At 41.1% G+C, this 16,380-nt stretch overlaps 1 protein-coding gene across 7 annotated transcripts in view; it reads right to left on the bottom strand.

Annotated features, from left to right (window-relative positions):
- Positions 1 to 16,380, bottom strand: part of ERCC6 (ERCC excision repair 6, chromatin remodeling factor) — a 102,759-nt gene that overhangs the window by 5,768 nt on the left and 80,611 nt on the right. For 4 of the 7 annotated variants that reach the window (XM_003409091.4, XM_023547171.2, XM_064269848.1 and 1 more), the window contains 6 exons: positions 15,504 to 15,719; positions 14,982 to 15,092; positions 14,225 to 14,344; positions 13,691 to 13,785; positions 12,260 to 12,405; positions 11,457 to 12,173 (listed from right to left, as the gene is read on the bottom strand). In XM_003409091.4, coding sequence (XP_003409139.2) covers positions 11,457 to 12,173; positions 12,260 to 12,405; positions 13,691 to 13,785; positions 14,225 to 14,344; positions 14,982 to 15,092; positions 15,504 to 15,719 — 1,405 coding nt within the window. Of the gene's footprint in view, positions 1 to 1,905; positions 5,350 to 9,640; positions 11,051 to 11,456; positions 12,174 to 12,259; positions 12,406 to 13,690; positions 13,786 to 14,224; positions 14,345 to 14,981; positions 15,093 to 15,503; positions 15,720 to 16,380 lie in introns of those variants that run through there. The other 3 variants (XR_002785509.2, XM_023547174.2, XM_023547172.2) reach the window with 3 other exon arrangements.

The following is a 16,380-nucleotide window of genomic DNA, read 5'->3' as shown; positions in this document are numbered from 1 at the left end:
GACAGAAGTGGCTCCTGTCCAGGCATAAACAGTCCGTGGACTTTGAATACCTTTCCCCCCTGCATGGAGCTGTGTGGGCCTATTTCAGGAGAATAAGTCCATGTTGGCAGACTACAACTGTTTCAGCTGTGCAGTGGAGAGGTGGGTGTTTGATGTTTGATACCGCTTTGCCTATTAAAGAGGGTCCTCATCTACCCCCATCAGGGGCCTAAGGACTGGTGGCTCCATCCAGGTCACCCAGGTCACCTGCGACAGGGGTCCAAGGATAACTGGAACCTTCCAGTCCCTACAACCAAAAACGCTGGGTGCCCATGGTCCGTCTGCAGAACCTACCCACCTGTACCCGCTATGGAAGAGGGACGAACCTTCCTCAGAGACACTTGGGAGATGATTCTCAGCCCCCTGCCTTGTTCAGTGTGTGACCCCCCGCTGCAACCAGATACCGGTACCTACACCAATTGTCCCCGCCCCTCTAAGACTGTAGGACAGAGCCTGTACCACACACTTGATGATCAGCTACCTGGACAACTCAGCTGAATTCATACAAGAAAAGTGAATGGACTCCGAGACTGATATACCTGATAACAGCTCTAGCCAGCTGGGGACAGGGTGTCAGAGCTTCAAAGGTGAAAGTAATCAAGCTAGCTGACTCAAGCAACCCATTCGGGCGTATCAAAATGAAACAAAGCAAGAAGCTAGGATACAGTAATAAAACATAAGACAAGCTAATACAATAACTTATAGATGGCTTGGAGACAACAGTCAATACCCAATCACATAAAGAAAAAGACCATGATTGCACTTCAACAAACTCTCAAAACAAAAAATCAAGGGATCTTCTACATGAAAGTGCCTTCCTGGAATTACCAGATGCAGAATACAAAAGATTAATATATAGACCCCTTCAAGACATCGGGAAGGAGATCAGGCGATATGCAGACCAAGCCAAGGAACACACAGATAAACCAGTCGAAGAAATTAAAAAAGGTATTCAGGAACATAATGAAAAATTAAATAAGCTTAAAGAATCCATAGACAGACAGCAATCAGGAAGTCAGAAGATTAACAATAAAATTACAGAAGTAGACAACTGAATAGGAAGTCAGAGGAGCAGAACTGAGCAAGTGGAAGGCAGAACTGGTGAACCTGAAGATAAAGCACTTGGCACCAATATATTTGAGGAAAAATCAGATAAAAGAATTAAAAAAAAATGAAAAAAGCTTAAGAATCATGTGGGACTCTATCAAGAGAAATAACCTACGAGTGACTGGAGTACCAGAACAAGGAGGGTAACAGAAAATACAGAGATAATTGTTGAAGATTTGTTGGCAGCAAACTTCCTTGATATCGTGAAAGATGAGAAGATATCTATCCAAGATGTTCATCAAACTCCACATAAGGTAGATGTGAAAAGAAACTCATCAAGACATATTATAATCAAACTTACCAAAACCAAAGATAAAGAGAATTTTAAGAGCAGCTAGGGATAAATGAAAAGTCACCTACAAAGGAGAGTCAATAAGAACAAGCTTGGGCTACTTGGCAGAAACCATGCTACCATGCAAGAAAGCAATGGGATGATTTATATAAAGCACTGAAGGAAACAAACTGCCAGCCAAAAATCATATATCCAGCAAAACTGTCTCTCAAATATGGTGAAATCAGGACATTTCCATATAAACAGAAGTTTAGAGAATTCATAAAAACCAAACCAAAACTGCAAGAAATACTTAAGGGAGTTCTTTGGTTGGAAAATCAATAATATCAGGTATCAACCCAACACTAGAACACTGGACAGAGCAATCAGATGTCAACCCAAACAGGGAAATCACGAAAATATATCAAGATAAAAAAATGCTTACAAGAGGGAAACAGCAATGTTATTATGTAAAAGAAGACAACATTAAAACAATAAAGAGGGACTAAGAAATGCAGTCATAGATCTTTCACATGGAGAGGAAGACAAGGCAATAGAAAGAAATAAGTTAGATCTCAATTTAGAAAAATAGGGGCAAACATTAAGGTAACCACAAAGGAGACAAACTATCCTACACATCAAAATAAAATAGAAGAAGAAGAAAAAAAATAGATGCTCAGCAGAAACAAAATCAACAAAAACAAATAAGAGGAAAAGACAATATATAAACTACTTACTTAGCACAAAAAATTAAGTGGGAAAAAGAAACTGTCAACAACACACAAAGACATCAAAATGACAGCACTAAATTCATACCTATCCATAATTACACTCAATGTAAATGGACTAAATACACCAATAAAGAGACAAAGAATGGCACAATGGATAAAAAAAAACACGATCCATCTGTATGCTGTCTACAAGAGACACACCTTAGACTTAGAGACACAAACTAAAACTCAAAGGATGGGAAAAAATATACCAAGCAAACAACAATCCAAAAAGAGCTTGCATTAATCCCAAAAACACAAAATAATAAATGTTGGAGAGGTTGTGGACAGACTGGAACACTTATATACTGCTGGTGGGAATGTAAAATGACACAACCACTTGGGAAATCGATTTGGCGCTTCCTTAAAAAGCTAGAAATACAACTACCATATGATCCAGTAATCACACTCCCTGGAACATATTCTAGAGAAATAAGAACCTTTACACAAACAGCTATATGAACATCTACGTTCACTGCAGCACTGTTTAGCAAAAAGATGGAAGTAACCAAGGTGCCCAACAACGGATGAATGGATAAAATATGGTACAGTCACATAGTGGAATACTACGCATTGATAAAGAACCATGATGAATCTGTGAAACATATAACATGGAGGAATCTGGAAGGCATTATGCTGAGTGAAATTAGTCAGTTGCAAAAGGACAAATATTGTATAAGACTACTATTATAAGAACTTGAGAAACAGTTAAAACAGAGGAGAATATATTCGGGGAGGGAGGGAGAGGGGTATTAACTAATTAGATAGTAGATAAGAACTATTTTAGGTGAAGGGAAAGACAACACACAATATAGGAGAGGTCAGTACAACTGGACTAAACCAAAAGCAAGGAAGTTTCCTGAATAAACTGAACGTTTCAAAGGCCAGTGTGGCAGGGGTGGGGGTTTAGGGACCATGGTTTTGGGGGACATCTAAGTCAACTGGCATAATAAAATCTATTAAGAGAACATTCTGCATCCCACTTCGGAAAGTGGCGTCTGGCGTCTTAAATGCTAGCAAATGGCAATCTAAGATGCATCAACTGGTCTCAACCCACCTGGAGCAAAGGAGAATGAAGAACACCAAAGATACAAGGTAATTATGAGCCGAGGAGACAGAAAGGGCCACATAAAGCAGAGACTACATCAGCCTGAGACCAGAAGAACTAGATGGTGCCCAGCTACAACCAATGACTGCCCTGACAGGGAACACAACAGAGAGCCCCTAAGGGAGCAGGAGAGCAGTGGGATGCAGACCCCAAATTCACATAAAAAGACCAGACTTAATGGTCTGACTGAGATTAGAAGGACCCCAGTGGTCATGGTTCCCAGACCTTCTGTTAGCCCAAGACGGGAACCATTCCCAAAGCCAACTCTTCAGACAGGGATTGGACCGGACAATGGGAAGATGATGATACTGGTGAAGAATGAGCTTCTTAGATCAAGTAGACACATGGGACCATGCTGGCATTTCCTGTCTGAGGGGGAGATGAGAGGGCAGAGGCGGTCAGAAGCTGGCCGAATAGATGCGAAAAGAGAGAGTGGCAGGAAGGAGTGTGCTGTCTCATTACGTGGAGAGCAATTAGGAGCATATAAATTTTTGTATGAAAGACTGACTTCATTTGTAAACTTAAAGCACACACACACACAAAAAAACACCGTATCATAATCCACGGGATACATTTAATGCAGTGATCAGAGGAAAATTCATAGCTGTAAACAATTATGTTGATAAAAATGAGAGAAAAAAAATCAATTAAGTTTTCAACTGAAAACTATAAAAAGAAAAAAAAAAACCCAACGAAGAAAGTGATAAAGATAAATGTAAAAATTAATGAGGCAGAGAAAAAAAGCAACCATGGATCTAATAAATCCAAATCCTGGTTTACTGGAAAAAAAAAAAAGGCCCTAAAAGGTATTCAGTTTCACTTATAATAAAATAAATGCAAATCAAAACCATATTTCTCACCTAGCAGATTGGCAAAAATTAAAAAGTATAACACACTCTTCTGGCAAGGCTGTGGGTAACAGGTACTCTCGCATACTGCTAGTGATAATATGATATAAACCTTACAGAAGAGAGTTTACCATTATCTTAAAAAAAAAAGAAAACCACGTAAGTGTTCACCTTTTATCTTCTAGGCATTTTTCATGAAGATATTCTTTCACAAGCAGAAGACTGTTTATTGTAGCGTGGCTTGTAACTGAAAAAGCCATAAATGAGCTAAACGGCCTTATGTTAATAAACCATAGTACACTGCTCTAGCTATAAAAAAGAATGAGAAAGCTCTCTGTGAACTAATATGGTGATTTCCAGAATATATATGTATGTTTTTAAAAAGGCATAGAAGAGTATATATTATGCTACCTTTTGTGTAAGAAAGGAAAATACACGTTTATCATTTTCACACACACACGCCAAAACCACAGAAAGAATAAACCTGAAACTACTGAGAATGATTATCCCTGGGGGTTGGGAGGTGGGACTGGGAAGGATGGGGTTGGGCTGCGAGAGTTACACATCTCTGAGAATATGTTATGTATAGTTTTTACTTTTCTGACTATGTTAACGCCTCACATATGTCCCCCAAATAAAACAAAATCAACAAGGATGGGGTGGGCTCCTAAAGTAACATACACAGAAACAAATGAACCTAACCATAGTTTAATGGATAACACACCACAACAAAGGGGGAACAGAATCCACCCAAACAACCCTTGAACAGAGTATTTTGACTAGACACTCCACCACAAATTCGTCAGTTTGCTGTACTGCGATGGCTTGGGTATTGCTGTGATACTGGAAGCTATGCCACTGATACATCAAATACCATCATGTACAGGTTTTAGGGGAGCTTCCAGACAAAGGCAGACTAGGAAAAAGGTCTCAGCGGTCTACTGAAAAAACTGGCCACTGCACACCTTATGAATAGCAGCAGAACACTGTTTGATATAGTGTCAGAAGGTGAGTTCCTCGTATCGGAAGGCACTCAAACGGTGACTGGGGAAGAGCTGCGTCCTCAAAGTCGGGTGAATCTTAATGACGTGGATGGAGTCAAGCTTTCAGGACCTTCATTTGCTGATATGGCACGACTCAAAATGAGAAGAAACAGCTGCGGACATCCATTTAATAATCAGAATGTGGACTGTACGAAGTAGGAATCTAGGAAAATTGGAAGTCAACAAAACTGATATATACCACATAAACATCAATATCCTAGGCATTTAGTGAGCTGAAATGGACTGGTATTGGTCATTTTGAATTGGACAATCAATATGGTCTACCATGCCAGGAATGACAAATTAAAGAGGAATGGTGTCATATGCATTGTGAAAAATAACATTTCAAGATCTTTCCTGAAGTACGATAATGTCAGTAATAGGATAATAGCCACTCCCTTATAAGAAAGACCAGTTAATATGATTATTCAAATTTACACACCAACCACTAATGCCAAAGATGAGAACACTGAATTTTTTAAGAACTTCTGTAGTCTGAAATTGGTCAAACATGCAATCATGATGCACCAATAACTACTGGCAACTGGAACACAACAGTTGGAAACAAGGAAGAAGGATCAGTAGTTGGATAATATGGCCTTGGTGATAGAAACAACACCAGAGATCACATGATGGAATTTTACAAGACCAATGTCTTACTGCAAATACATTTTCTTGACAACATTAAGTGGTGACTATACACATGGACCTCACTGGCTGGAAAACACAAGAATCAAATTGATCACATCCATGGAAAGAGATGATGGAAAAGCTTAAAATCATTAAGTCAGAACAAGGCCAGGCACTGACTGCAGAACAGATCATCAATTGTTCATATGCAAGTTCAAACTGAAGCTTAAGAAAACTAAAACCAGTCCATGAGAGCCAAAATATGATTTTGAGTACATACCACCTGAATTTGGCGACCATCTCAAGAAAAAGATGTGATACACTAAACACTAATGACTGAAGACCAGTCGAGCTATGGAATGACATAAAAGATATCACACATAAAGCAAAAGGTCATTAAAAACACAGCAAAGAAAGAAAAAACCAAAATGGATGTCAGAGGAGACCCTGAAACTTGCTCTTGAACGTCGAGCAGCTAAAGTGAAAGGAAAAAACGATGAAGTAAAAGAGCTGCACAGAAGGTTTCAAAGGGCAGCTCGAGAAGATACAGTATTATGATGACATGCGCAAAGACCTGGAGATAGAAAGCCTATGGGAAAAACACGCTCGGCATTTCTCAAGCTGAAGGAAGTGAAGAAAAAATCCAAGCCTTGAGTTGCAATTTTGAAAGAATCTACGAGCAAAACATTGAATGACGCGGGAAGCATCAAAGAAGGTGGAAGGAATACACAGAGTCACTGTAGCAAGAAGAATTGGTTGATGTTCAACCATTTCAGGAGGTTGCATATGATCAAGAACCAGTAGTATCGACATGACGAAATGCTCATGATCATGAGCCATTAGAGAAATGCAAATCAAAACTACAATGAGATTTTATCTCACTCCAACAAGGCTGGCATTAATCCAAAAAACAAAAATCGATAAATGTTAAAGAGGCTGGGGAGAGACTGGAACACTTATACACTGCTGGTGGGAATTTAAAACTGTGCAACCACTTTGTAAATTGATTTGGTGCTTCCTTAAAAAAGCTAGAAATAAAACTACCATATGATCCAGCAATCTCACTCCTTGGAATACATCCTAGAGAAATAAGAGCCTTTACATGAACGGATATATGTACACCTGTGTTCACTGCAGCACTGTTTACAATAGCAAAAAGATGGAAGCAACCAAGGTGCCCATCAACGGATGAATGGATAAATTATGGTATAGTCACACAATGGAATATTATGCATTGATAAAGAACCATGATGAATCTGTGAAATATTTCATAACATGGAAGAACCTGGAAGGCATTATGCTGAGTGAAATTAGTCAGCTGCAAAAGGAGAAATAGTGTATAAGACCACTATTATAAGAACTTGAGAAATAGTTAAAACAGAAAAGAATATATTCTTTGATGGTTACCAGAGTGGGGAGGAAGGGAGGGAAGGAGGGAGAGGGGTATTCACTAATTAGATAGTAGATAAGAACTATTTTAGGTGAAGGGAAAGACAACACACAATATAGGTCAGCACAACGGGACTAAGCCAAAAGCAAAGAAGTTTCCAGAATAAACTGAATGTTTCTAAGGCCAGCGTAGCAGGGATGGGGGTTTGGGGACCATGGTTTCAGGGGACATCTAAGTCAACTGGCAAAAAAAAATCTATTAACAAAACATTCTGCATCCCACTTTGGAGAGTGGCGTCTGGGGTCTTAAACGCTAGCGAACAGCCATCTAAGATGCATCAATTGGTCTGAACCCACCTGGATCAAAGGAGAATGAAGAACAGCAAGGACACAAGGTAATTATGAGCCCAAGAGACACAAAGGGCCATATAAACCAGAGACTACATCATCCTGAGACCAGGAGAACTAGGTGGTACCCGGCTATAACTGATGACTGCCCTGACAGGGAACACAACAGAGAACCCGTGAGGGAGCAGGAGAGCAGTGGGATGCAGACCCCAAATTCTCGCAAAAAGACCAGACTTAATGGTCTGACTGAAACTAGAAGGACCCCAGTGGTCATGGCGCCCAGACCTTCTGTTGGCTCGGGACAGGAACCATTCCCAAAGGCAACTCTTCAGACAGGGATTGGACTGGACAATGGGTTGGAGAGAGATGCTGGTGAGGAGTGAGCTTCTTGGATCAGGTGGACACTTAAGACTACATTGGCATCTCCTGCCTGGAGGGGAGATGAGAGGGTAGAGGGGGTTAGAAGCTGGCGAAATGGACACGAAAAGAGAGAATAGAGGGAGGGAGCGGACTGTCTTATTGGGGGGAGAGCAACTGGGAGTATGTAGCAAGGTGTATATAAGTTTTTGTGTGAGAGACTGACTTGATTTGTAAACTTTCACTTAAAGCACAATAAAAACTAAAAAAAAAAAAAAAAAAAAAGAACGAATAGTATCGAAGGAAGAAGTCCAAGATGCACTGAAGGCCTTGGTGAAAAACAAGGAATTCCAATTTCTATGCCAAGAAACTTGGGAGACAGCTACCTGGCCAGCTGACTGCAAGAGATCCATATTTGTGCCTATTCCAAAGAAAGGTGATCCAAAAGAAAGCAGAAACTATCAAACAACATCATTACCACCACATGGAACTAAAATTTTGCTAAAGATAATTAAAAAACAGTTGCAGTAGTACATCGACAGGAAACTACCAGAAAGTCAAGCCAGATTGAGAAAAGGGCATGGAACGAGGGGTATCATTGCTGACGTCAGGCAGATCCTGGCTGAAAGCACAGAATACCAGAAAGATGTTTACCTGTGTTTTATCGACTATGCAAACGCATTTGACTGTGTGAATGACAACGAATTATGGATAACACTGCAAAGAATGGGAATTCCAAATAACTTAATTGTACTCATGCAGAACCAGTACACAGACCAAGAGGCAGTTGTTTAAACAGAACAAGGGGACAGTGCATGGTTTAAAAACAGGAAATGTGTGCCTCAGGTTGTATCCTTTCACTATACTTACTCAATCTGTATGCTGAGCAAATAATCTGAGAAATTGGACTATATGAAGAATTGGCAGAAGACTCATTAACAACCTGCGATGTGCAGATGACACAACCTTGCTTACTGAAAGTGAAGAGAACTTGAAGCACTTATTGATGGAGATCAAAGACTTCAGCCTTTAGTACGGATTATATCTGAACATAAAACAGAAATCCTCACAACAGGACCAATACCCAATATGATAAATGGAGAAAAGATGGAAGTTGTCAAGGATTTCATTTTACTTGGATCCACAATCAACACCCATGGAAGTAGCAGTCAAGAAATCAAAGGACGTATTGCTTGGGCAAATCTGAAGCAAAAGACCTCTTTAAAGTGTTAAAAAGCAAATATGTCACTTTGAGGACTAAGGTGTGACTGACCCTAGCCGTGGTATTTTCAATCTGCTTATATGCGTGTGAAAGCTGGACAATGAATAAGGAAGACCAAAGAATAACTGATGCGTCTGAATTACGGTGCTGGCGAAGAATACTGACCATACCATGGACTGCCAGAAAAACGAGCAAGTTTGTCTCGGAAGAAGTACAGTCAGAGTGCTCCTTGTAAGCAAGGATGATTAAGACTTAGTCTCATGCACTTTGGACATGTCATCAGGAGGACCCAGTCCCATGAGAAGAATATCATGCTCGGTAAAGTAAAGGGTCAGTGAAAAAGAGGGGGATCCTCAACAAAATGGACTGACATAGCGGCTGCATCAATGGGCTCAAACATAGCAACAATTGTGAGGATGGCACAGGACAGGGTAGTGTTTCATTCTGTTGTGCACAGGGTTGCTATGAATCTGAAGCGACTTCACGACACCTAACAACACTTTTATGGTAAACATGAAAAGAAATGTAAACAAATATTGAACTCTAGTTAGTATTTTTTTTTTTTTTTTGCAGTGGTTGTTGTTAGTTGTCACTGAGTTAATTTCAATTCATAGCTACCCCTTGTGTGCAGAGCTGAACTGCTCCATATGGTTATAAGGCTGTGACCTTTCGGAAGGAGATGGATCACCAGGCCTGTCTTCTGGGGCATCTCTGGGTGGTTCCAACCATCAACCTTTCAGTTAGTAGTCAAGTGCTTAACTATTCGTACCATCTAGGGACTCCTTTTGCAGTGGTATGGGTTAATAATTTTAGAACTACTATCTGTGCACCCTATATAAATCAATAAATTGAGAATAATGGCCAACAAGTTTCTCATTTTTGGAGAAGTGCTATAAATACAGAAAGGGTCTTATGGTGTTGAACTAAAATTAAGAGCTAACAGTATGAACTCATGGTTTTCGTTACTCTTCCCCAGAGTTTTACTGAGGTATCATACACCTATTTAAAGTATATTAATTTGGTAAGTTTTAACATATGTACATGTCTGGGAAATCTTACTACAATCAAGATAATGAGCACATCTGTGGCCCCAAGTTTCCTTGTGGCCTTTGAAATCCCATTCTCCCACTCCACGCCAATCCCTCTATTTCCAGGTGACTACTGATCTGCTTTCTGTCACTACAGACTAGTTTGTAAGTTTTTGGAATTTTTATATAAGTGAAATCACAGAGTGTATTTTTTTTTTGTCTGGCTTCTTTTACTCAGTATAATTATTGAGATTCACCCATGTTGCAGCGTATGTCAATAGTTCACTTCTTTTTTGTGCTGAGTATTATTCCACTGTAGGGCTACACCAGGGTTAGCTTAACCATTCATGGGCTGATGGACAGTGGGTTGCTTCCAATTGTTGACTACTCCTACAAACATTCACATACAAGTCTTTGGACATGTGTTTCCACTTCTCTTGGGTAAATATATACTTAGAAGTGTAAAGCCTAGACCATATAGCAGGTGTATTTTTAATTTTTAAGAAACTGCTAAGCTGTTTTAAAAAACGGTTGCACCCTCTTACATTCCCACCAGGAGTGTATGTGAATTCCTACTGCTTCACATCCTCATCAAAAAGACTGGCAGGGTCAGTGATTTTCACTCATCTGTTACTCCCCATGGTCTGTTACTTGAATCTATTATGACTGGCAAGTCAGGTAACAAAGCTCCTCAGGAAAGCTGTTAAACTAGGCTTTCACTGAAAGCCTGACTGCGTCGTCTGCCCGTCAAATGCACAGGCCTAAAAGCGCAGGTATCTACGTCAGCTCCTCGGGGCTCTTTTGTTTTTGGCTTGGATTTTAGTTTCTTCCTCTGCTGCTCAGACAGCTGTGCTGTTGTAAGGGACCTCCAAGTGAGTGGACACTGTAGGCTGACGGGGAAAAAAATTAATAACTAAATTTACATACCATAATCACTTATAAATTTTAAGTTTTATAATAAATAGCAAAAAGCCCAGAATTATTTATATTATTTTTGTTAAAATGGCATGTAGAGAAACTGGCTATTGACATTCAGGTAGTACAGATCAGTTTGAAGCCTGTAGCTCCCCTATCAGCAGTTATAAGCACTACTGTTTTAAGTTTCAAATTCTCCTCTAAGTCTTCAGAAAAGAGGGCTTTTGGAATTTTCAAAATGCCAATGCATCTAAAACAGGAATTTTAAAAGGAAAACTGTTTTAGGTTTAGAGCCCACTCTACCATCATTAAAGGCAGCAACTTCTAGAAATACTCGCTCTATTTCTAGCTCACCTATGGAAAATGCATCAAAAGGATTACCTGCTTTTTTGAAAAGCTTTTCCAAAACATAATCATCATTGTTCCGGTCCTTCACCTCACTCTCGTTTGCAATGTCTTGCTTCTGGTACTGCCTTTTCTTCACCAAGTGTGGAATTCGAGTTCCTTCAAACTTGGCGTCTCTGCAATGCTTAGAGCGCTTAGGCTTCTCCTCCCGTCTCAGACTTTTCTCCAGGGTCTCCTCTTCTACCACATCGTGATGTTTTGTTTTTGACTTGTGCTTATAAAAATGATTCCCCACTTGTCCGTTCTCCGCAAGAGGCTCTGTCTGAACCTGGCGGCTTTCTCCGGTACGGGGCAGACCTTGCTGTTCACCAGTGCTTTCCTCAGCACGTGTCCCACATGTTTTACTGACTCTTGGAGAATCTGAACATTCCCTGTTTCCACTAACCATCAATGGCTCCTCGAGTCTGGGAACTGTATCTACCTGCAAATATTTCTCTTCTAAAAGTGAATCGCTGCTAGTTAGAGCATTGCCTGTTTGAGGGTCACCTTTCACAGGATCGCCGTACTTAGAAGTTGCCACATGTGCTTCCGCTTCTACAGACTTAGGTTTTTCTTCAGGTGACGTGGCATCATTTGCAGATATATTAGAATCTGGAAATCTTTGACATTTCGGAACGTCACGGTCTATCCCAAAGGCCGGTGGCATTTTTCTTTTTAAATGGCGTTTGGGTGTCTGAACATCTGAACCAGTTCCTTTAAAGGGGAAGAACACAGTTAATGGTTTTCTCTTGCAAAGCTGTAAGGTTTATGGCTTTAAATTAAGTGATTTTATGTAATACCTGCAAAAATAGCACTTGTCTCAGTGCTCTGGGATGGGTCAGGGCTGGTCAGGGTGAACAGCTCATAAAGGTCGTTGGATTTGAAAAATCGCCTTTGTTTGGGATCTTTTAGCACTCTATTGGTTAAAAATTGCTTGAAGATTTGACTAAAAAGATAAAAAATAAACTGGTATTAAACAATGTTTAGCTCTACCCCAAAATCTGAGTTATAAAACAATATAGAAGAAATATGTTAACTGCAGGTGCATAAATGTCTAAATAATCCCCCAAACTTTTAGCCTTTAAAAATCACAATTCAGGAATTACACAGTACTTCAGGTGGGTTGGTAATGCAAAGTTAGAGAATTTAAATGGGAAATAACACCTTATTTACATCCAATGAGCGTTTTCAACCTCCAAGAGTCACCACATTTCAAGAAGCACCGTTTTACACAGCACTCACATGACTCTCAGCCTCTGAGCTGGAAGGGCTGAGTCCCCCTGACTTGGGGACCTGGGGCCCCCTGCCCAGCCCTACTTGGGAACACCTTATGATGGGCTCAGGAAACTATTTCCTGTGCTTTCGAAGATTTCCCTATGACCCAGCTCCCCCTGCTGAGCCAGCCTCTGTGCGGAGGCACCACACCATCATCGGTCTTGCACAGATACCTCCACAGAGCAGCCCAGCCCCTCCCAGTTGCTTCTTCTTCAGGCTAAAGCATGGATCTCTAAGAGGATGCTCTTCTCTCAACATGACTCAACTTGTCTCCAGCCCTCTCTCAACAAGGGTCCTCGAAGAACATGCATCATTCCAGGAGTGGCTTGGCTGCATGTGTGGATTGCACCCCCAGGTCCCCCAAGTGAGGAGCTGAGGTAGAGCCCCAAAATAAAATCTTTGTGGGGGAGGGTGAGAAGCTAGCAGTATCTTGACTTTACTGCTGAACTTACCGTTGTCTAAAATGCCCTAGTCATTACACAGGGAGCCGGGGCAACGAATAGGGGTGCCACCTGGTCAGCCTCTCTCCAAGGGACAGTGGAACCGCCAGGGCACACACATCAAGTATACCACATGTGAAAATACCAACACATCAGCATTTCAAGTTTGTCACTTTAAGACATTTTCTGAAAAAGGACGCATGCTATACTAGGTAGGAACGTTTCTCTCAAATAACAATATCAAGTTTACACGTAAGTGGTCCTCAAAGTTTAAGGTAAAAATGATCAAGTTTGAAGAAATTAAAAAAAAAAAACACACAAAAGCCACCTAAGCTTATTTAAAGGAAAAAAAAAAAGAACTCACATCCCTTACGTTATATCAACTATTGCTCTAAGATACTTCGGTTCAACACTTGAACAAAAACACTTCTAAAAAATCCCTGGCTCAAAGCCCTGGTGGCCTAATTTCCATATCCTCCACGTGCTGCAGCCAGGAGAGCAGAGGTGAGTACTGACCGGTGGTAAATCTTCTCTTCAATGGTGCCTGCAGTTAGAAGCCTGTACACAGTCACCTGCTTCTTCTGGCCTATTCTCCATGCTCGCTCCCGGGCCTACAGCAAAGAGACACAGCTCAGCAAACGCCCTTCCACAGAGCAGGACTGAAAGGACTGAGCGGAACAACGATGAGCCAGGGGATTCCTTTCACTCTCAAAGTTAGAATTTTGGCTAATGAGGCTGAGCACATCGAAGGAGTCTATTAAGTAGGCTATCAGCCAGGCAACAAAGGTAGGACCGAGACATCTTCACTTGAAAAAAAATGGGTGTTTGTAACTTCACATATTCCCTTTTTACCCCAAATCTAGCAATGAATGCTATGGATAAACTGCTGAAGTCTCTCTGTGATTCTGGAGGGTGCTTTTCATCACAATGAAGACTAGGAAAAAAACCAAAGACACAAGCCGTGTGCTGAAGCTAACTAGAACATCAAAAGACAATCAAGCGCTATCAGTTAAATCCTATTTCTACCGGTACACTAACAAACAAACATACCTGTGTGTCTGTGCTTGGATTCCAGTCGGGGTCATAGATGATGACTCTGTTTGCTCCCGTCAGGTTGACTCCTATGCCGCCCACGCGTGTGGTCAGAAGAAACACGAATATGGATGTGTCCTAGAGGTAAGACACGACACGCGGTATGCACACTGAGGACATGCGACAGCTCCTGGCCTCTGGGTTCACCTATTCTAAGCACGGTAGTCCTCCCAGTATAAGGGATCAGTTACACTAGAGAGCTCTGGAGAATCAAGATCCCATCTCACAGCCCTCTCTTCCAGTGTCGCTAATCTTATCAATACTTAAAAATTTGGTTTTAAAGAAGGAATACACATTCTCTGCTTAAATATGCATATGCTCACGTGCACACCCACATGCCCAATAGTCCAGAAGATTCAGAAATGGACAGAGTTAAAAGCAAAAAATCCCTTTCATGGCCTGTTGAATCGCAGGTATAAACACCACTCAGTTTGGTGTGAACGCTCTCATTCCTTTTCCTCTGCACTAAAAAAAACACGCTGGTGAGTCAACCCCGACTCATGGCAACCCCACGTGTGTCAGAGTAGAACTGTGCTCCACAGGGTTTTCAACGGCTAGTTTTTTGGAAGTTGACTGCCAGGCCTTCCTTTCGAGGCGTCTGTGTGGACTTGGACTTCTGCTCTTTCGGTTGCAGCAGCAGACGTTAACTGTGTGCCCCCCAGGGATGACCCCTCTGGGCGGAGCAGCATTATTTGGCTTCACATTTACTCGTTACCTCATTGTACCGTGTAATCAGCGGTTGTCTTGAAGCTATTGTAGTGGTACCGTCCATCTTGAGGTAGGAATACTTTCGGGCTCTTAGGAATACTTCAAGTATGTCCAGCATCTGTTTGGGGTGGAATGAGAGAGAAGAGTTTACGAATCCCATAAACAGCCCCAGAGACTGCTTCTACATTTGCGTCAACAGAGTCACACCTTCACCAGAACAACTTCAGTTCTAAGGGGTTTCTTGCTTTAAGGCAGATAAAGATAACTGGTATAAGAGTATAGCTGGTATTTCCCTACTGTTAATTCTTCCAAGTTCTGTGAATAATCTGGCATTGATTTTGTTCTGGTCCAAACTGACCTACCCACTAACCATCACATGGTTAATCTTTAAGAAACCAACTTCTGGGACCATCTCTAGAGAACAATCTGAGCTCCCAAAGAGATCTGCAGGCTGCCACCCATCTTTAGAATTAAGAGATATAAGTTATAAAGAACCGACTCATTCCTTGTATGACGTCTGTTCACTCACCTGTCTTGACTGAGAAAACAGCAATACTCGCTGGCCCTGCTTGTGCCATATTTTCAACAAGGACTCAACGACTATCATTTTCCCAGAGCGTTTCCAGTACCCAAACTGATCTTCCTCTGATTCACCATCCGGAAGGCCTGTGAGATGCCTGGGACCCCCAGAAAACAGATCTGGGTGGTTGCATATTTTCCTTAGGGCTACAAGTCCAGAGAAAATCTATGGTGTAAAAGAACACATGAACTCAGATTACCCCGTGTCAGGCAGTATTCACTTAGGAAGGAAGGGAAGGAGGCTGGTCAATGTGTAACACAAGATAAGTCTTCACCAGCTTCTCAGCTGATGCCCCAATCATAGCATACTAAGAGTTGGAAGAGATCAACCTCCACTTTCTTTTCCCATCAGGACAAGTTCTCTGGAAAAAGAATTCTTTTGGACCAAGCATGTCTATAGGGGCCATACTCGAATGCTGAAAATTTATTTTTCCTCACTAGAAAAAAGGTTATGCAGTTCATACCATTATAAATTTGATATAAAAAACTGACTCATCTTTCACACATCATACATCAAAAATACACCAAGTTAGATTTGGAGACATCAGTCATGTAACTTCATCAAACACACTTAATATTACATTCTCAAGTACCTCACTACAAGTTCTGTAGCTTAGTATATAAGTCAGAGACTGAAGTGTCATTTAGCTTTATGCTTTTATTACATCAGAAAACGTATTTGCACGAAAAATGCAATAATGGGAATGCTGTGGAGGATGGCGTCAACAGCAGAAGGGCACAGGAGGCCAGGCGTGGTGCCAGCCCCAGCAGGGCATGAGGGAAACTTTAACCGAAGGCTCTTTCACAGCTTTCAGAGGACGGCTCAA

Source organism: Loxodonta africana, chromosome 16, assembly GCF_030014295.1.
Source record: "Loxodonta africana isolate mLoxAfr1 chromosome 16, mLoxAfr1.hap2, whole genome shotgun sequence".
NCBI classification, from domain to species: domain Eukaryota; kingdom Metazoa; phylum Chordata; class Mammalia; order Proboscidea; family Elephantidae; genus Loxodonta; species Loxodonta africana.
The sequence above is the reverse complement of the archived record's forward strand: the minus strand, read 5'-3'. Positions and strand labels throughout refer to the sequence as shown.